Genomic DNA, 22,065 nt, shown 5'->3' on the forward strand with positions numbered 1-22,065 from the left:
AAGTGGGGGCGTGGCCAGAACTTAACCGAAGGTCGGAGCGGCGGGCGGGACCTCGCGTGTTGGGTAGCGGAGCGGGAGTCGGGGCCGCTGCACCCTCCTCCCCTTAAGAAATCTGGCGATTATCTTCTCCCCGGTGTCCCAGTGCAGCAGCTCATTCAATAGATGGCATGTCCATATTACGTCTGAACCATACATTGCCTTTTGCCTTTTTTTAAGTAAAAAAGTTCATAACACCGACATTTGAAGACCTGACATGGTTCAATGTTGTTCTTTTTCAATGATCCTGACAAGAGTACACAAACTCTAAGACCTACAGGTTGGGACTGCTGGGTAAGTACTCTTCCCTAATTCCTGCAAGAAAAAAGCCTAAACTAAAAGCACAAAATACTAGTCTTTTAAAAATTGTAACATTACAGAATCATTCCCATTCACCTTCCAGTTCCTTATCACCTTCCACTTTGGTTAAGAAAACATGACCAAACCCTCATCTGAGTAAAAATAAAGCTGCTGAAAAAAAAAAAAAAAAAAAAGAAAGAAAAAAAAGAAAGCTGCTGAAGCAAAGGCTTTTTTTTTTTTTTTAATGCTTTCTAAAGTGCAGAGCTGGGTTTGAGCATGTTGGATTTGAAACATAAGTAAGCTGATGTAATCAACTAAGATGGTGAGAAACTGTGCCAGGTGATGCAAAACAAGCATAGAGCTAGAGAAAATTGGAAATCAGGGACAGGATGAGCTCATACAGGGAGTATGTCTATACACATCACAGGGGACAGACAGACCAGGGCACAAAGTGAATACCTGAGTTGGTGGAAACTCAGTAGTCCAAAATACCTTAACCCATTTCCCAGCAGTTCCCATTACTGGTCAGTGTTTTTCATGATCATTCTCTGCTCTAGCAACTAGTTTATCCAAAGATCTTAAACTCTCCAGAGTACATTATTTTTAACTTCCAGAGTGCCCATAGTTTTCATAGCATTCTTCTTTCCCAGATCCAAGATCAAATCCAAGTAGTCAGCTGTTCTTGCCCTGCCTTTGAAGTCCCCTCAATGCAAGGGAGGCCAACCAGTGACAACCTTGGGAGAGACTTGACTCATTATGGTTGGTAACTGTTCTCAGTATATAAAACCCAGAGAATAAAATAAGTTGGTACATTGATAGGGCTTTAGTATCTCCTCTATAAATTTTCTACATCCTAGTCTTATGCCAGAATTTGAAATCTGTATTATCTATAGTGTGCACAAAACCCCTGTAATCCATGCTTGTGATTGTCCTGCAATTCTGGTGAAGCAGATGTGACATTTTGGGCTTGGGCCACAGCCAGTCATGTATGTTACCAAACTCACGACACCTAAACCTCATATCACTGGCTTTTTAAGTGGACTTTTGAAAAGCCCCTCATCTTTACTCATCTCACACCAATCCTGTCCCCGACCATATAATATGTTGGAAAGGGCTCTCCAGGTATGCGTATTGGGGTCTGAATCTTAGCTCTGCCCAAATCAAAATAGATGGCGTTGGGCATGTTTCCACCCCTGAACCTCAATCTCCCATCAATACAAAGGGAGACCATCTTTCCCACTTTCATGATACCTTATAATCCTCACAAATAATCTTAGTTGTAAAGGGTCAAAAATGTATGTAGGTATTGTTCATTATTACCTTTCTTCTAGTTTCTCATTCTTAAGTATGCTATCATAGCTTATAAGCTCATAAAAAATCTACCCTTGTAAATCTGAGATTGAGTCAAACAAGAAAATGTAAATCTACAATTTCACATACACAAAATATTAATAAGCAAAGTAACTATATTCTTGAGCTAGTGGGATGACCAAAAATGATTAAGGAAGAAATTGCAAGGATGGATCATGGACAGGCTGGCTGGAGCTTTCAAACGGGGAAGTCTTAGAAAGCAGCAGATTGTAAAGTTGTCCAAGAGTTCTAAGGCCCAGCCCAACTCCAGCACACCCCAGAGCCACTGTCTCTTCCAGATGAAGGCTGAAAAAGCTAATTAGTACCTAGACCAGCTCTATGTCAGAAAGAACAAATCTCTCCCTGAGTCGTGCTCAAGCCAGGCCAGAAGAGCATGCGTGACTCAGAAAACTCCCATTTATTGACCTCCAAATCTAATAAAACTAAGAGCTCTGCACAGGTGTTTTAAGATGGCTTTGACCTTTCTCCCAATGTTCTCTGCTCACTGAAGTCAGCTGGTTTTTGTTTCTGTAGCCTCTGTATCTGTTTTCTGAGATGCTAAGACGACTTCACGTGCCCGTTTCCTTCGCAGCCTCTCAGCATTTGTGATCATCATGGGATGCAGAGGGAAAAAGCCAGAAAGACCTAAAAGCAACAGGATTTTCATTCATTATAACATGGTATAACCAGGGTTTCCCTGGGAGCTTAGCCTTACAGAGCCGAGGTCTAACAGAGACCTGACCTACAGCATGGATTTAAAACCTGCTCCTCTCTTGCCAAACTGTCTTATCTCTTCCCCCCAGTCCTTCCCCTCCATTTACTACAAGGAGACAATGGATGTTACTTCCTATTGTCCTGATTTGAAAAAAAAAAAAAAAAAGACAGATATTCATTCAAGAAAAGCTATTACTATTTTCAACACAAAATCCCATTCATCGAAAAGTCTCCTAAAAGAGCCCACAAAAGAGGTCTCCAGTCAAAATGACAATTAGATCACAACTCGGGTTTTCACTCTAGCCCTGAGCAGCCTGAGGTAACGAAAGTCACTCTTAACTCTTATTCCGAAACGGACTTCAATTTAAAATCCCCTCAATGAAGCAAATCTAGAGCTGAGTTACCCAGAAGCCTCTCCACAGGCTTAGAGAGGTGGGCCCCACAGCCAATCCAATGCCGGATCCGCTCTAGGTTGAGAGCAACGATTTTCTCCCCGTGACTGTTGGGCAGTGGATCATAGGAGCCCAGCTGCTCCACGAAACGGCCATCCCGGGGGCACTTGTTGTGAGCAGCCACAATGCGGTAGAAAGGCCGGTTGGTACAGCCGCTCAGGGCAAGGCGGATGGTTAAGTGGCCCCCGTGGTAGGCCTTGCGCAGGACAGGAGCTGCAGAGAGAGAAGTCGTTAGGACACAAGCACCGAGTACATAAGAGGAACAAAATGAGGCAGATAAAACAAGCCCCTTCCTCGACTGAAGCATCCATCCTTACATCCACCCATTATTGTCGACCCGGCTTGGCTACTACATTTTCGTGAAGCTCCTCCCATGCACTGCAGCCAGAGCGACCGCCTGAAGCCGCTCCACACCAGCCCGCCTGTAACAGAGACCACGGCGGCGCCTCAGCTGCCTCACCTATCAACTGAAAGCCACTTACAGACTTTCGGGAAGGATTCAGTGAGAAAAACCTAAGGCGACGGACAGACATAAGGCAGTGCGGCCGCTGCAGGTTCGGGTTGCCTCCAGCTCGCCTAGGAGAGCGGCTTCATCGGCTCCCCTGCTCCCGGCCCCCGCGACCGCCCGGAAGGTCACTCACTGAGCTGGACCATGGTGCAGCCGGCGGGCGCCGACTCCCGTGCGCCCCTTGCCGCGCCTCCGAGCGCGCTGCCGCCCGTCGGGCGGGGCGGAGGACCAACGCGGAGACGGCCACACCGCGACACCCCGAGCCTAGAGCCTCGCAGCGGGAAGCGCAGGACCCACTTGCCCCGCCCCTTCCGCTCTCCCGCCCCTATATTTCCCATAATGCAACGCTGTGAACCCTAACGAACCTAAACTGCCGCAAAAAAGTCTTGCTGTAACCTGCGTGTCGCTGGGGTGGAAGCGTGAGCAAACCTGTGTGGGCGCAGTCGGCCTTCGCTGGACTGTGGTTTCCTGGCGGAGCGAGCGGTATCGGGAGGATCCTGGGGAGCGGCCCGAAGGGCTAAAGTGCTCCACAAATCCATCCTCCAGCGCACGTGTTTCGCGCACCTGGCTAGAGCCATAGCTCCGAACGCCAGGCTGAGGGGGCGCGGTTCCCGCCGGATGGAAGCCCCCGGTCACGTGGGGAGGCGCTGCGATGACACCAGAGGCCGTAAGGGTGGTCAGTACTCAGTCCTGGGGCAGGAGGCGGGGAGGCAGCCTGAAGCCTCCTTGGTGCTTCCGGAAGGCCTCTAAAAGGAAGCGGCGTTAGAGCCACGTCCGTTACGAGGACTGTAAATGAATGGAAGGTTTATTTTATTCTTCTGTGTTTATTAAAATGCCTCTCACCTGGTCTCCCAGGTCTCCGTCATATTATCTGCACCGTCTTTAAAAAATTAAGGAAGAGGAGTCTTTATTTCTGGTTTTGCTATGCAGTCATCCAGGGGGATAGTTCCTTTGTCATTAGCCCTAGAACACTGGCCTCATTTGAGGTTTGCATCTATTATAAGTTAATGGACTCTTCTTGGAGCCCTTGTGATTTAGATCCGCGAAGGTAACCGTGGTGAGAGGTAGTCCGTACCTCCATCCTCAACAAAGACTTCTGTCCAGCTCTTTTCACCATTGGGTCCAGAGTTTGGCCACCACTAATGTGTTTTAATACAGTGACCCAGCATAGCACTCTCCTTTGGAACCACCTTAGAAATCCAAGAAGTGAACCTAGCAAGAGACCTTAGTAGTTGACTTACAGGAGTGATCCTGATAGGCTTTTACCAGAAACCCTAATAATGAACCCACTTTACCTTAATTATGTAAATAAATACATTCTTACATATAGCTCAGTAGACCTTAATTAACTGCAGAACCACACTGGTGAATTTTGAATCTTTTTTATTGTCATCCAGTTAGTGTCAACCTGTAAAATATCCAGTAACAGCCATTCAATAAGACAGCCAACGGAAGTAAATGAATGGGTTTCTGCTTACAGTATTCTCCATCCCCAAGCCTTATTTTTCACGACGTCCAGAGTTTAATTTCTGTGGGAAGGAAAGGAGCTCCGAGTCCCATACAGAACATTCTTCAGCTGGAAGGAGGTCAGAAAGATGGATTTCCAAAGCCAACTGTCTCCTGTACCATGTGGATCTCTGCAAGCAGAGTCTCATCTTTGAGTTTCAGCTGCATGAGAAGGAAGGAGAGGATACATATCATACGTGATATATCTATGTGTAGACCTATCATTTACTGGGCCATAGTTAAAGAATATAGTTCCTTGGCATGAGATTGGGCTCTTCCTATATGCCCTTTTTCATGATAACTCCATTAAAAGAACCTCAGAACTCAGGGCTGATTGATTACATGGACATGTTCACTTTATGAAAATGCAAGTGGTATGAACATTCGCAGTTTATGTATTTTTTTGTTAAATAATTTTAATAAAGTATTTTTAGATAGTTCTCATTATCACCCAGTCTATTTTGACTACAATATTATAATTTGGCAAGTCATAGGAATCAAAGATACTAGATCTGAATTTAATTTTAGACTCTAAATGTGTAGTAGAGATATCTAGTTGCCTTGTGAATACCCACTCTCTTCTTTCTTACTAACAAAATCATTTTTTTCAGGGCAGGAATGCAGCCCTCTAAACTCCATTTTCTTCTTTTAGAGCTAGGGGTAGTCTTACAACCAATTGTGGCCAATTTTTTTTTAAGATTTTATTTATTCATGATAGAGAGAAGAGGCAGAGACACAGGCAGAGGGAGAAGCAGGCTCCATGCCAGGAGCCCGAGGCGGGACTCGATCCCGGGACTCCAGGATCACACCCCAGGCCAAAGGCAGGCGCTGAACCACTGAGCCACCCAGGGATCCCCAATTGTGGCCAATTAAATGTAAACTAAAGTAATTGCTTCTTTTTTTTTTTTTTTTTTTTTTCAAAAGTAGATTCTTCTCTCTGGAAATTATTTTCTTTACATGTGAATTAAACATCCTTTTTTATATGAGTATAGTTGACACACCATGTTTCAGGTACACAACATACGATTCTGAAGTCTATACATTATGCTACGTTCACAAGTATAGCTACCGTCTGTCACCACACAACACTATTACAATACATTACAATACCATTGACCATATTCCCTGTACTATATCTTTTATTCCTGTAAAGTCATTGCTTCTTAAAGGGAGGTGAAATAGCTAGTAGCATATCCTCTTTGTTCTTGCCTCCCTTTTGTTCTTTATTGTGCTTGAAACATGTATATGGTGGCTTAAGCTACAATGGCTGTCTTGCAACTATGAAGGATGGGGACAGCATGCTATGACTGGTGGAGCAGAAAGCTATAGAGTTTGGGTCTCCTGGTGACATTGTGGAGCTCTGGTACCAGCCCTGGGCTTTTCAGTAGATGAGAAAAATAAAATTCCTAATTTGTTTAAGCCACTTGTAAACTGTGATTCATAATAGAATAGATGTTCCGCCGGGGATTGGCAGATTACTACTTATGAGCCAAATCTAGCTTGCTGTTTTTGTTAAGTAAACTTTTGTTTGAAATACAGTCATGCTCATTTGTTTATGTGTTGTCTGTGGTTCCCTTTGGACTACAAGGACAGAGGGTAGTAGATGCAATAGAGACAGTTTAGCCCACAAAGCCTAAAATATTATTTTTCCCTTTATACAAAGTTTGCTGACCAGTACCTTCAGTCTACACATGATGAAAATGAGGCTGAAAGAAGATAGAGTAAAGTTAGTGGCAAAACTAGGACCATAATTCAGGCTTACTGACTCCCTTGCTATTTATCTTTCCATTAAACCAAATTCTCTAAAGAGGTAGAAAAAAGATCCCCCATATTAATATGTGGGTTATTGCAAACCCACCAGCTGTATGATAATGGCAAAGATGAGAAGAAAAGCCTCTGGAAAATATTCACATCCTGAAATGCTGTAAAGTCCTGAACTAAGCAGCATCTTCTTCCTAGTTTTCCAACCTTAGTACAGTACAAACTTCAGGGGCATCTGTATCATACCTTCATTGTGTACTTATAGGCCTGCTCAGCTTCCAGTTGCCGTCCAGCCTGAAAAAAAGAACAGCAGCTCATGATTTATTATAAACACTATGGTGGGAAAGGACGTTGCCACAAACATTTCTACCAAAACAGGATTCCATACCTTCTTAATAATCTTTTCCATTATATATATATTCATTTCAAAAAGTTTAAAGAGGGGCAACTAGGTGGCTCAGTCAGTTGAGTGTCTGACTCAAGCTTAGATCTTGATCTTAGGGTTGTGAGTTTAAGCCCTGCACTGGGCTCCAAATTGGGTGTGGAGCCTACATTAAAAAATAATAATACAATAAAAAAACAATAAAATTTTTAAAATGAAAACAAGCTTAAAGAGAACTTGGTCTCTCATCTCCCCCTGCCCCCAAAAGCCTCATGAATCACTTGTCTCTCTCAGGATTGAAGCCATTCTGTTCATAATAGCTAAAATATATATAATGCTTACTTTGTGGTGTACTTTGTTTTAGGTGCTTACATTGTTTTAAGTCCTTTACATACTTTCATTCCTAATCCTCAAAACAACTCTAGGAGACAAAATTTATAATTCTGTGTTTACAGATGGAAATACGTAGGCACAGAGAGGTTAAGTAACTTCCCAGAGTTATGAAGCTAATAAGTGGAGGAGCTACGTTTTAAACAATGCAGCCTGGTTCCAGAGTCCAAGTTTTTAACTATATTATGCTTTATCCTGCCTTTATACATAAGAACAAGCAGAGACGAATTCCTTCCACATAGATCTGGATATGGGATGAGGACACTAAATATTCCTCCCAGTTATTCTTTGCATGAAGCGCTCATCTAGGAGTTAAATGAGAAAAATATGAATCCACTATTATACTTAACAAGTTTGTGCTTAACAAGTTCGAGTATGCAGTGTTACTTGGGAATACATAAATATGAACTACATGCATAACAGAATATTGAACAAATATGAAAAGTATAGAATGTTCAGGCTAGAAAGAAAGTTAGTGAATATCTAGTTTAATTTCCTGATCAGTGCTAATTCATGGAAAATTTTTACTAGTTCACAAAACTTTCATTATTTAAAAGACCTTCCTATAATATCCACACTTCAAAGATTTGCTCACCTGAAGTTCATGGAATTTCAGTTCATTTTCTAGCACATCTTCCTTTCCAGTACCATTACCTTTGTTTCACTTCTGCCACAGGGAGGCAGAAGTCCAAATGATGTGAGAATCCAGAACAGCCAAAACAATTTTGAAAAGACTTTTTTTTTTTTTGCTATTATGGAAAATGCTACAGTAAACATTCGTGTACATGTCTTCTGGTATTTTTCTTAGAAATGTGTCTAGATATAAAATTGCTAAGTTGTAGCTATGAATTTGTGTAAATAATACCATATTGCACTTTGAAGTAGTTGCACCAACTTCTATGCACTAGCAATTATGAGAATCCTTATTAAAGTTGATAATATCAGACTAATTTTTGCCAGTCTGATGGGTGTGAATTCCTGTCACATTGCATTTTAAAAACATTTTGTTTGAGAGAGAGAGAGAGCACACCAATGGAGGGGAGAGGCAGAGGGAGAGGCAGAAGCAGGCTCTGCTGAGCAGGAGTTCAATCCCAGGGTCCTGCAATCATGACCTGAGCTGAAGGCAGACGCTTAACTGACTGAGTAACCCAGGTGCCTTATCACATTGTCATTTTAAATTGCATTTTCATGATTACAAGTGAGGCAGAACTTCTTTTCATACGTTTACTAACTGTTATGATTTCTACTTCAGCAAACTGTATATTCCTATCCTGTGACCATTTTCCTTTCTTTTTAATTATTTCGAGAGGGGGAAGAGGGAAAGGGTGTGAGAGAGAACCCCAAGCAGGCTCCACACCCAGCACAAGGCCCGAAGTAGGGCTTGATCTCATGACCCTGAGATCGTGACCTGAGCCAAAAATCAAAAGTCCAACGCTTAACTGACTGAGCCATCCAGGTGACCCGTGACCAATTTTCAATCAGATTGAAAGATTTTTTTTCCCTTATTGCAGGACATATTTATATAATAGCTATATTATATAACTCTGTAAACTGTTATTGTTATAGATGTTACAAGTATTACCCTACAACCCAGCAATTGCACTATTGACTATTTACCCCAAAGATACAAATATAATGATCTGAAGGGGCATCTGCTTCCCAATGTTTATAGCAGCAATGTTCACAATAGCCAAACTATGGAAAGAGCCCAGATGTCCATCGACGGATGAATGGATAAAGATATGGCATATAGGGATCCCTGGGTGGCGCAGTGGTTTAGCGCCTGCCTTTGGCCCAGGGCGGGATCCTGGAGACCCGGGATCGAATCCCACGTCAGGCTCCCGGTGCATGGAGCCTGCTTCTCCCTCTGCCTGTGTCTCTGCCTCTCTCTCTCTCTCTCTGTGACTATCATAAATAAATAAAAATTAAAAAAAAAAAGATATGGCATATATATACAATAGAATACTACTCAGCCATCAAAAAAAGAAATATTGCCATTTGCAGTCATGTAGATGGAACTAGAGGATATTATGCTAAGCAAACTAAGTCAATCAGATAAAGATAATTGTATGATCTCACTCATGTGGCATTTAAGAAACCAAATGGGATCATGGGGAAGAGAGGAAAAAATGAAAAATGACACAATCTGACAGAGAGACAAATCATAAGAGATTCTTAATCATAGGAAACAAACTGAGGGTCACTGGAGGGGAGGGGTGGGGTACAGGATAACTGGGAGATGGGCATTAAGGAGGGCATGTGATATAATTAATGAGCACTGGGTGTTATACAAGACTGATGAATCACTGACCTCCACCTCTGAAACCAATAATGCATTATATGTTAATTAATTGAATTTAAATACAATGTTTAAAATGTTGTAAGTATTTATAATAAAGTCCTTAAGGTTTTAGTGTCTTGTTATGCATGAGTTTCCAACTTTAAAGTTGTTAATTTATTGATATTTTTTTGGCTAGTGCTTTTATGGTCATGAAAAAGCTTGCATACCTTGAGGCTATAGAGGTATTCTCTGTATTTTCTTGTAAGCAATCTAAAATTTTAGGATTTAGGCCTTTAAACCAGCTGGAAGTGTGTGTGTATGTGTGTGTGTGTGTTTGGTGTGATGTAGGGAACTAATTTTTTCCATATGGAAAGCCAGTTGCTCAATCAGTATTTATTGAATAATCCATTTGTTCCTCATTTTTTTAAAAATAGCTTTATTGAGGTATAATTTACATATAAAATTCACTAATTTTATAGTTCAATTGTGCAACCATCACCACAATCCAGTTTTAGAAGAGTTCTATCACTCCCAAAAAGTTCCTTCATTCCTGTTTGCAGCCAATCCCAATTGCCACCCTTGGCCCTAGGGGACTAGAGATCTTTTTTATCTCAATAGTTTCCCTAAATTCTTATAAATTAAATAAAATAACATATGATCTATTGTGTCTTGCTTCTTTCACTTGACATAGTGTTTTTGAAGTTCATTCATATTGTTACATAAATCATAATTTCATTTTTTTCTTGAGTAGACTCCACACCCAACATGGGGCTTGAACTCACAACCTTAAGATCAATAGTCATTTGCTCTACTATTTGAGCCAGCCAGGTGTCCCCAGAATTACATTTTTATTGCTGAGTAGTACTCCATGGTATACATATACAACATTTGTTTATCAATTCACTGATGGACATTTGGAATGTTTTCAGTCTTTGTTATTAAATGCTGCAATGAAATACAGAAATCTTTGTGTGGACATATGTTTTCACTTTTCTTGACTATATATAGAGACATGGAATCATTGGATATATGGTAAGTGTATGTTTAACTTTTTAAGACTCTGCCAAACTTTTCTAAAGTGGCCGTACCAATTTGTAACCCCACCAGCAATCTATGAGGGTCCCAGTTTCTCCATATCCTTGTCAGTATTTGGTATTGTTAAAGTTTTTGATTTAAGCCATTCTAGTGGATATGTAATGTGGTGTTAATTTGCATTATATTAATGAATTCCCTTTCTCTGACATAATTTCAGGTTAAATAAAAGTTACATGAATAATTCTCTCTGTACACACACATACACACACACATAAGTATATATTTTAACTTTTCTGGAACCATTTGAAAGTAAATTGCAGAATGATGCAATTTTAGACTTCAGTATATGTTTTCAAGGATAGTCTCTTACACAGCCACAGTACAATTATCAAAATCAGCAGATTAGTACAAATATAATACTATTGTCTTATTTGTATACCTCATTCTGATTTTTTCCAAATATCCCCAAAATGTCTTTTTTTTTTTTTTTTAAAGATTTATTTAGAGAGAGAGAGACTGAGAACGGGAGGAGAACACAAGCAGGAGGGGAAGAGGGACAGGGAGAGAGAATCCCAACCAGACTCCAACCCAAGTGCAGAGCTTGATGCAGGGCCTAATCCCACAACCCTGGGATAAGGACCTGCTCTGAAACTGAGTCAGATGTTTAAACAACTGTGCCATCCAGGCGCTCCCCCAAAATGTGTTTTATAGCAAAATAAAATCTAGCATCATGCCTTGAATTCAAAATTCACATTCTCAGCCTTTCTTTTAATCTGGAACAGCTCTTGAGTCTGTGTTTCATGACATTAGCATTTCTGAAGAGCATCAAGGACAGTAATTGTAATATACTCCTCAATTTGTATTTGTTTGATGTTTCTTCATGATTATATCAGGTTCTGAACTTTTGGCAAGAATACCACAAAAATGACATTGTGCTGCATCCTTTCAGGAGGTACATGCTGTTTATCCCAATACTGGTGATGGTAACCTTGATCCTTTGTTTAGATTGTTATCTGCTACATTTTTCTTTTTTTTTTTTATTTTTTATTTATTTTTTTCATTTTTCTACTATAACCTCACTATGTTCCCCTTTATAATTAATAAATATCAAAAAAAAGAAAAATAAATAAATACCTCATGGGGAAATACTTTGAGACTGTAAAGATCTTCTTACTCCATAAAAACATCCATAATTTCAGGATACATTGGTGACTATTCCCTGAATATTATTATGGTCGTTTCCAAATTGTGATTTTCTAATTCCTTAATTCCTTACTCATTTAATAGTTGGCCTTTCACTATAAGCTTTCTTCTCTACCATTCATTTATTTGTTCAATTATATTACTGTGGGCTCATAGATTCTCATTTGTAATCCTTGACTAGGGACAGTGGGGGCTCCCCTTTAGGCCAGCCAGTTCCTTTGTTTTTTGTTTTTTCCCTTTGTGTTTTTGTTATGTCTCAATCTTTGAGCACTTTTTACTTTGCTCCAACAAGAAATTCCGGTCTCATCTTGATTTTCCCTATCCCAGTTCTAAAATCAGCCGTTTCAAATAAGCCTATGATTCTTTTATTTTTATAAACTGGGCAAATTTCCTAGTTCCTTTTAATGGACTCCAATTTTTAGATTTTCAAGACCTGAGCACTAGGTATACCCACCCATGCATCCCCCAATTATATATAATATCTATTTATAAAATCCATCAAATCTGAGCTTATATCTTCAATTCTAACCCTCCAAGATCATTCAATCTTCCTGGTTTCCATATTTGTAACTCCTCTGACAATGAGACACTTAGCTTCCATTACCCACAATATAATCTCTTATTTGGAAAATCATAGAATACTTAGTAATTTCAGAACTGCTAACTCCTGACTCCGCAAAAAAAAAAAAAAAAAAAAAAACCCAGCTTACTAACTGGAATCCAATATTTGTATAGAGGAGTTTTTTCTCTTTTGTCTGAGAGTATATATTTCAAATAATCTTTCAAAAGTATCTTAAGTTAGTTCTCTTTTTCCCACCTTCAGTATTATTATGCTATTCATGGGAAGTTTTGTTTTGTTGTTATGATATTATACAATCTCCCCATTTCTTGTTGATTTTGTTTCTTTAAAAAAAAAAAATGAAACTAACATGGTTCCAAAAGTCAGATCTGTAACAAAGAGGTACAAAGGGTCACCCCCGCATTCTCTCCCTTCCTTCTACCCTATGTCTGCCCATGAACTATAGAACACACTCTCATTAATCTCTGTTTTTTTCTTCCTTTTTTCTTTTTTTTTGCACAAGTGAGCCAATATGTATATGATTTCTTTTTTTCCTTCTTTTTTATACAAATGGGTAATGTACTATAGAAAATCTTGCACTTTAGTGGGTTTTTTTTTTTATTGAAAAATATATCCTGGAAATCACTCCATATCAGTTCATAGAGATCTTCTCCATTATTTCTTTCAGCAGCATAGTACTCTATTTGTGGATATAACATAGTTTATTCAAATATTGTCCTATGTATGTTGTTTACAATATTTTGCAATTGCAATAATACTGTAATCAATATCTTGTGCATGTATAGTTTTTCGTTGTTGGAGGAATAGTTTCAGGGTAAATTCCTAGGCTATCCCAATTATTTTTGAATAATCAAAATCTAATCAAAACTTGTTTCCATATATATGTGGGTCTTCTTCTGTCTAGCGATTCTGTTCCACTTTCCTATTGCTACACTAATACCACTGAGTTTTAATTATTAGAGCTTCATTATAAGGCTTGATAATTCATAGAAAAACCTTCACTCCTTATTACCCTGTCCATATTGTCATTGCTATATTTTGGCCTTTATGGGGCAAATGAATTTTAGTGTTACTTGATCAAGTTCCTAAAAAAAAAAAAAAAAACCTGTTATTATTTTTATTGGAATTGTATTAAAATTAGATATTGGGGAAATTTTCTCAACTTTATGTTATTGAAACTTTCCTGTCAATGAACATAATATCTATATTAGATCTTCCTTTATACATTGCGATAAAGTTTTATGCTTTTACCCATACAAATCCTAAATGGGATTTTTAAAGTTAGACTTTCAAATTGGCTGTTCCTGATGGTATTTGATTTTCATGTTGATTGTCTTATGTTAATCTTTTATGCAGCAACCTTTCAAATCCACTTCTTCTGTGTTAATCTTTATTGAATAGATAATATATATACATAATAAAAAATCAAAAGGAGATAATAAAATATACATTTTCTAAAAAGATTTCATTTATTAATTTGAGAGAGCATGAGTGGAGGAGGGGCAGAGGGAGAAGCAGGCCCCCCTCCCGCAGCAGGAAGTCAGACTTGGGACTCGATCCCAAGACTGGGATCATGACCTGAGCAGGAGGCAGATGCTCAACCAACTGAGCCGCCCAGGTGCCCCTAAGATATACTTTAAGAGGGGTTGCTAACCCTGTCCCTATCTACTCTGTTCCCCAACTTTTCCACCCAACAGTAACCACCATTCTTTGTTTTTGTTTTTTTGGTCTGTTCTTTCAGTAGTGAAACATTTTATTATATCTTTCAGTTTTTAAACTTCCTTTTAATCCTTTTCCTCCAATTTCTTTTGTGTGTGTATGTGTGTTATTGCCATGGTAGAACTTCAGTACACAGGGATCCCTCAGAGCTATTGCGGGCTTTGTTCCAGACCAGCGCGATAAGGTGAATATCACAATAAAGCAAGCTAAATGGATTTTTTGGTTTCCCAGTACATATACAAGTTATGTTTACACTATACTGTAGTCTATTAAGTGAGCAATGCTAGATCACATTTAAAAAAACAATGTATGGGGGATCCCTGGGTGGCGCAGCGGTTTAGCGCCTGCCTTTGGCCCAGGGCGCGATCCTGGAGACCCGGGATCGGATCCCACGTCAGGCTCCCGGTGCATGGAGCCTGCTTCTCCCTCTGTCTATGTCTCTGCCTCTCTCTCTATGTGACTATGATAAATAAATTAAAAAAAAAAAAAAAAAAAAAGAACCCCAGCTGGCAATAAGCCCTGGCCCATCCCACTCCTGCTCACCTGTGACCAACAAGCCCAAATGGCTTGCTCTCATTTCTACAATCCCCTTTCAAGACAAACACATGTGAGTATATCATTTTTTGAGCACATTCCAAGTGCTTCTCAGACTGGGCCCCTCCTTCATCATCAGTATAATGACCAAATCTAAAGCTCGCTAAACCTCAACTATCATGAATTGATGACCATTTACTTACTTCCTCATATCTTTGCCCTAAAAGGGCATTGTGTAAGGTTAATAAACACTCACTTTCAGGCTGACCAGAGCCAGATATGCCCACACTTCAGCATTGTAGTTGTTCAATGCATTGGCTTCAGAGAGAGCATCCTCAGCCTCTGTAAGCTCCTCCAACTTGATAGAAAAAGAAAAGTGTGAGTTAAGCCAGAGCAGTTTCCCTTAAGCCAGCTGGAGTTAGTTTAGCTTAAAACACTATGTCCAAATAACAGTGGTAATGTGACCTATACAAACAGTTTTCAGTTTTTAAAATTTTTAGCTCAGAAAAAAATAAAATTTTTAGCTCAGAACTCTTTCTTCAAACAAAATCTTATGTGGTAGCCCAATATATGAACCTGTTAAAATAAGAACTTGGATTAAAAATCCAGGTAGGGAAATCTGGAGTCCTGCCTGCTAGGCTCTCAACTGACATCCCTCTCTCCTGCCTTCCCTCTACAGAAGTTCCATCAAGGCATCAATGAGCTTCAGGTGCCAGAACTGGAAAACCAGAAGCATTCACTATTGTGTATGCATCATTCAGTGATTTCCCCAAACACAGTAGGCTGTCAGATCCATTTATTATTTCTTCCTTTACATTGTGCATCCCTTTCTTAAGGTTAAAGTCCTATCAGCCCGTCAAAATGCTAATATTAGTTATTAATAGTACAATCTTGAGCAATCAGTACAATATTCAGGCTCTAGAATGCTCACTATCCTCTGGACATAGGGATATCATATGTCCAGATATCCCTATCTGGACATAGGGATATCAAAATTTTGTAAAATTTTCCAAAAGATTACCTAAGGAAGAAATAAGGCACTCCTCTCCCCAGTAGAGTAGCTCTTTGGTTTTTTCTGTTTTGAAAAGAAAATTATGAGTTTCTAGACCTGAGACAATATGAAGAATGGCCTTTCAGCAATGCCCATATTTTGGTCCACATTTTAAATGTCTCTAAGATATTGATTCAATTTTGAATCAATATATTGATTCATTATTCAACCAATATTATTCAATCAATTATACTTGCTAAGGATTTATTCTGTGACAGGTAGTATGCTAAGTAAGTGAATAAAAAGATAAAATACAACCCCTCAAAGAGTTCACTGACACATATGTAAAAAAAAAAAAAAATGAAAGCCCAAACACATAGTTACAATACAAAATAAACATTTCTATAATAAAAGCATATATAGATCTAGTGGAGGGACATAGGAAAATGGGAATAATTCTACCCTGGAATTAAAGGACAGATTTTGAGAGGAAACATTACTAAAATGAATCTTGAAAGATAAATAGGAGTCTATTAGATGTACGAGGTGAAGAAAGACATTCCAGGTAAAAGGAATATCATATATGAAGGCATGGAGGCACAAGGGAGTGTGGTGTGGTCAGGAAACTCTTAAGTATGCATGTATGGCTGGAGAAAAGAGAGAGATTTGGGAAAATAAAACTAAAGACTAGGCATCAATCATATATTGAATTTTATTCTAAAACAAAGGGTAGCCATTGGAGAGTTTAAGTAGGGGAGTAACATAATATTTGCATATTTTAAAGAGCACTTTAATAAAAATATGGGAGATGGATTGAGGTAGGACAGGAGATCACCCTAGCAGATAAAGCAGGGATGAGGCTTGAATTGGAGCTGTAAGAATAGGAATAGAGAGGGATTACATGTGGGATTTTTAAAGAATGTTTTATTTTTATAGTACAGATCAACTATTTAGTTTACTGAACACCTTTGAAACGTAACTTTTCCCACCAACATTACAAACTCCCAGGGTGCTTGGAAAACCAAGGAATCAAGGTCTGTTGTATTGACAGGCCTATTCTTGAGTCTTCATCTTCTTACCCGATAACAGGCTATTCCCAGTCCTAGCCAGGTAAGGCATGAAGGTGATCTCTTACAGGCTTGCAGATAGGTTTTCTTTGCCTTTTCATACTGTAGAAAGAAAGCACCACTAAGCTATTGCTCTTCTGGAAGTTTCAAATGCTATATTGCTAGGATAATTATGGGGCTTCTGCAATTGTACTCAAAATCTCAATCTAAGTTAAATGAGCACTCAATTTTTTTAAAGGTATAAGTTTTTAAGAGCAGTTTTAGGTTCACAGAAAAACAGAGAAAAATACAGCAATTTCTCATATACCCACTGCTGCCTCACATGCATAGCTTCTCCCATTATCAACATCCCCCATCAGAGTGGTACCTTTGTACAAGTGATGAAGCTACATTGATACATCATTATCACCTAAAGTCCATGGTCACACTTGGCATTATACATTCTATAGGTTTAGACAAAGATATAATGACGTGTATCTATTATTAGAGTATTTTCACTGTCCTAAATATCCTCTCTGCTCCATCTATTCATCACTTCCCTTCCCCAACCCCTCAAAACCACTGATCTCCTTACTGTCTCTACTGTTTTGCCTTTTCCAGAATGTCACACAGTTGGAATTATACAGTATGTAGTCTTTTCAGATTAGCTACTTTCACTTACTAATATGTATTTAAGCTTCCTTTAGGTTTCTTCATGGTTTGCTAGTTTATCTCTTTTTAGTGTTGAGTAATACAGGAAACGTTCAGAAAGACTAAAAAAGCAAACTTTCAAAAACAATTAGACCACTTCTTGTCTTGCATCTCCAATATGAGAGATGTAACTATAGGTAAGCCTCAGCAAATAGCCTAAGAATTGCTTGCCTAGGGAAATTACTTGCCTAGTGAATACATAAGTCAGAAGCTAGGTTCAGATGCAGCTTGCAATGATGTCATAAAGAAAACTTATTTATTTCACCGCATTAGGATAGTGATTTTCTCTTTCAAGCCTATGTGGGCCTTCATACTTAAATTATAAGGCATCGCAACTTTTTGTTGCTGCTATTGTTTAATTTTAAATAGAGAATTGGGTGTTCTGGGGGTAGAAATGGAATGAAGGGATCCCTGGGTGGCGCAGCGGTTTGGCGCCTGCCTTTGGCCCAGGGCGCGATCCTGGAGACCCAGGATCGAATCCCACGTCAGGCTCCCGGTGCATGAAGCCTGCTTCTCCCTCTGCCTGTGTCTCTGCCTCTCTCTCTCACTGTGTGCCTATCATAAATAAATAAAATTAAAAAAAAAAAAAAAAAAAAAAAAAAAAAAAAAAAAAAAAAAGAAATGGAATGAAGTCAAAACAAAAGCACAGAGTCAAAAAATAGAATGTTGATAATTGTTGATATGGGATGATGGGTCCATGTTGGTTCATTTCTACTATTCTGTTTACTTTGTATGTATTTGGGTTTTTTGGGTTTTTGTTTTGTTTTTTTGGTTTTTGTTTTTGTATTATAAGTGGTCTCCATGCCCAGCATGGAGCCTAATGCAGGGGCTGAACTCATAACCCTGAGCTCAAGACCTGAGCTGAGATGGAGAGTTAGATGCTTAACTGATTGGGCCACCCAGGTGCCCCATACTTTGTATGTATTTGAAATTTCCCATAACAAAAAAAATTCTTTTTTTAAATTATAAATTTATTTTTATTGGTGTTCAATTTGCCAACATATAGAATAACACCCAGTGCTCATCCCATCAAATGCCCCCCTCAGTGCCCGTCACCCAGTCACCCCCACCCGCCACCCCCCTCCCCTTCCACCACCCCTAGTTCGTTTCCCAGAGTTAGGAGTCTCTCATGTTCTGTCTCCCTTTCTTATATTTCCCACTCATTTTTTCTCCTTTCCCCTTTATTCCCTTTCACTATTTTTTATATTCCCCAAATGAATGAGACCATAAAACGACAAATACCTACCATTTGCTTCAACGTGGATGGAACTGGAGGGTATCATGCTGAGTGAAGTAAGTCAATCAGAGAAGGACAAAAAAATTTTTTAGAAGGTCTTGGGGTAATTTCTAAAATGGAGAGTAATTGCTATAGAGTTAAGTTAGAGTTCCCTGTGGAATGAGGTTAGCCTCAGCTGAATTAAATACAAACCTTTATGTTAAGGAAGAAGTTTGAAGAAGTTCTTTTGACATTTTCCATTAGTTAAGTAAAGAATGTTTCCAATACTGATAGTAAAAGAAAGTTACCTTAAATATTAACTACAACAACATTTATTGTGTTCTACACAACCTTCTTTCGTAATGGTTAAAACTACAGACTCCAATATTAGACTGCCTGGGTTTGAATCCTGCTCTAGTAATTACTAGTTTATCTGATGTTGGTTGAGTCACTTTACTTTTGGATATAAAAGTATCAATATCACATTACTATGTTGGTCCACATAGATGGATGTTAATGCTTGAACAGTGGTCAGGTTCCAGATCATGACTTGATTTATTTGTTTTTGTATATTTTTTATTGGAGTTCGATTTGCCAACATATAGTATAACACCTGATGCTCATCCCATCAAGTGCCCCCCTCAGTGCCCATCACCCAGTCACCCCATCCCCTCGCACACCTCCCTTTCCACCACCCCTTGTTTATTTCCCAGAGTTAGGAGTCTCTCATGTTCTGTCACCTTCTCTGATATTTCCCACTCATTTTCTCTCCTTTCTCCTATAATCCCTCTCACTATTTTTTATATTCCCCGTATGAATGAGACCATATAATGTTTGTCCTTCTCCGACTGACTTACTTCACTCAGCATAATACCCTCCAGTCTATCCACATTGAAGCAAATGGTGGGTATTTGTCGTTCTAATGGCTGAGTAATATGACTTGATTTATTTACATGGTTACTCTCCATCCTCTATGCCTCACCTCTTTCTCTTCCAGATAGATTTGCCCCAGTCTCAGGAAGATGAAGTGCATCTCAGAAGCATCCACTACAAAACTAATAGTTCGTTCATAGCATGCCTTGGCTTCAGCGTGATTTCCACTTAGAAAATAGAGATGGCCCTTCACACCCCAGACATTAGGGTTCTGAGAAAGTAAAGAATAAGTAGTACTTGGGATGAGGTGGTATTTAAAAGTACATTAATGATCTTTGTTTAAAATTTAAATTAAATTAAGTCCTTTTCTTTTTCTAATAGCACTCAATTAGAAAGAGGGCCATTTAGTTGGGCTGGGGGAGTATTTTTCTAGGTCTGCCCCCTCATTTCTTTCTTGCATTTTTCAAAACTATTTTGTCTTTGGGGTAAATATTAAGTAAAACATTCAGGGATCCCTGGGTGGCGCAGCGGTTTGGCGCCTGCCTTTGGCCCAGGGCGCGATCCTGGAGACCCGGGATCGAATCCCACGTCAGGCTCCCGGTGCATGGAGCCTGCTTCTCCCTCTGCCTATGTCTCTGCCTTTCTCTCTCTCACTGTGTGCCTATCATGAATAAATAAAAGTTAAAAAAAAAAAAAGCAAAAAAAAAAACACATTCAAACAAACCAAGAGAATGTTCACAATATGAAAACAGAAGTCCGGAAAACTTGAAATAGATCAGCTCTCTGCTAAAGAGATATCCTTTTTTTAAATTTTATTTTATTTATTCATGACAGAGAGAGAGAAAGAGAGAGACGCAGAGACACAGGCAGAGGGAGAAGCAGTCTTCATGCAGGGAACCTGACGTGGGATTCGATTATACCCCAGGCCGAAAGCAGCGCCAAACCGCTGGGCCATCAGGGCTGCCCTAAAGAGGTATCCTTCCTTATCCTTTTCTCTGCCCCTTGCAAAACTCATAACTGCTTGAGAAAAACGAACAGAATGAAATAAATGAGTTTACTGAAAGTTGATGACCTCCACTTCTGGTAACCAGAAATCTATCTGTGATATGGCATCACCACCTTTAAGAAAGCCTGCTTGCCTCCCTCCAAACTATACTCAAGATGTTCTAGCAAAGTTATTACCAGGTAGTCCATTTGAGCTGCTTGTTGAAGGCATTCCTCTGCCTTGGCGAAGTCCTTCTTGAGAAGGTGTGTCTGGGCCAGCACCAAGTAATACTCACAGCTGGGGCCTCCTTGAGGGCATAACAGCTCATGTGCAAGCACTCTGTGCACATACTATAAGGAAAAATTAGATTATAAGGAATATGTAAATAGCTGCATTGTATCAGTACCTTAGCTCTTGCAGTTGAATATTATGTCCCTGATAATAACAAATAACAAATGAAATGATTATCAACCTCAAAAGGTTAGAGGTGAATTATAAAGATTCAGCACATCATGGGTCCATTACCAGGTATTCTACCTAGTCACCAGATGTAGACATTTCAAAGTGAAAAATCTGCAGTACTGCACAATTCTGGTCTTGCTGGTGAGCATACTAGGTGAGTTTTTGCATATACTTATTATGCAGCAGATAAAAAACACATTAACCACCCCACTGACACATGAGGTAACTTTTTCAGGCAGCTGTAATTATTCAGAAAACTGACAGTGAGGCAAAACCTCCTTTTCTAAAATTCTAAACTCAAGGTCTTGGAAACATAAATACCTGTTTCTGAAAACCTCTTATTTATGTTTGCCAGTTTTATACTTTGGGCTATTCTTTGTTGTTAATGCTATATAAGGCTTGCAAATTTGACAAAGTCAGATGTACTTTCTAAGCAGAAGGAAGAGCCCTTCTTTTCTTCTCCCAACTCCCATTAACACTTACATCTTCTTAGAAAAATAGTAAGAAGAGGTTCTGGAGCTGTTCCCTCTACATACATTTCTGGCTCTTTGCCCTGGAGAAGGGGGGGATAGTGACTTATTTAATCCGGGAGACAGAAAGCCTGTTTCTCTATTGGGAAATGTGTTAAAAGCTCCTGTTTAATGTGGCCTACTCCACCCTTAAGTGGAACATGCACTCTTCAGGATCAAGGCCAAGTCTCCTGGCTACTGCATTTTGCTCTTTCTCCTACTGCTTGCTTCACAGATATATTTCTTGTTTCCCGTGTGGTAGGCAGACCTCACAGGACGCTCTTCTCTGGGAGGAAGGGACAATTCTCCAGTAGCTCTACCCATGACTGCATAAGTAAGTCAAATCTGAGGCTAGTCACATCTCCAGCCTAATTATACAAATAAAAAAATAATATTTTTATTCCCTCATATAGTATCATGTATATGTTTATAATTGTTTACAACCTAGAAAGGAAGAAGGGTATATGATTAGGCTCCTGTGAACCCCCAACACTCACATAAATATGAGTTCTGATAATAAA

General features: G+C 39.3%; 2 protein-coding genes and 1 long non-coding RNA gene across 14 annotated transcripts in view; 1 reads left to right on the plus strand and 2 right to left on the minus strand.

The window, feature by feature from the left end:
• Positions 1-193: 193 nt before the first annotated feature.
• LOC118354491 (uncharacterized) lies at positions 194-21,998 on the plus strand. 2 transcript variants are annotated; one of them, XR_004815072.2, is made up of 4 exons: positions 194-330; positions 987-1,095; positions 20,423-20,561; positions 21,780-21,998. It is a non-coding gene; the product is annotated as an uncharacterized LOC118354491 (long non-coding RNA). The 2 variants fall into 2 exon arrangements; XR_004815071.2 differs by lacking the exons at positions 20,423-20,561; positions 21,780-21,998 and adding an exon at positions 5,585-9,812.
• Positions 2,086-3,725, minus strand: MRPS16 (mitochondrial ribosomal protein S16). The gene is made up of 3 exons (XM_049108789.1): positions 3,494-3,725; positions 2,805-3,065; positions 2,086-2,331 (listed from the first exon to the last, which is right to left on the minus strand). Exons 1-3 carry the CDS (start codon positions 3,696-3,698, stop codon positions 2,198-2,200), a joined length of 600 nt encoding a protein of 199 aa, XP_048964746.1. The 5' UTR covers positions 3,699-3,725; the 3' UTR covers positions 2,086-2,197.
• Positions 4,727-22,065, minus strand: part of CFAP70 (cilia and flagella associated protein 70) — a 95,576-nt gene continuing 78,237 nt past the window's right edge. For 10 of the 11 annotated variants that reach the window (XM_025435022.3, XM_025435027.3, XM_025435024.3 and 7 more), the window contains 6 exons: positions 20,771-20,923; positions 19,698-19,859; positions 16,822-16,911; positions 15,008-15,109; positions 6,874-6,921; positions 4,727-5,028 (listed from right to left, as the gene is read on the minus strand). In XM_025435022.3, the coding sequence (XP_025290807.1) occupies positions 4,948-5,028; positions 6,874-6,921; positions 15,008-15,109; positions 16,822-16,911; positions 19,698-19,859; positions 20,771-20,923 (636 nt within the window). In that variant the 3' untranslated portion in view covers positions 4,727-4,947. Of the gene's footprint in view, positions 5,029-6,873; positions 6,922-7,566; positions 7,705-15,007; positions 15,110-16,821; positions 16,912-19,697; positions 19,860-20,770; positions 20,924-22,065 lie in introns of those variants that run through there. The other variant, XM_049108776.1, reaches the window with a different exon arrangement.

The sequence above is a fragment of the Canis lupus genome, chromosome 4, assembly GCF_003254725.2.
Source record: "Canis lupus dingo isolate Sandy chromosome 4, ASM325472v2, whole genome shotgun sequence".
Classification (NCBI taxonomy): domain Eukaryota; kingdom Metazoa; phylum Chordata; class Mammalia; order Carnivora; family Canidae; genus Canis; species Canis lupus.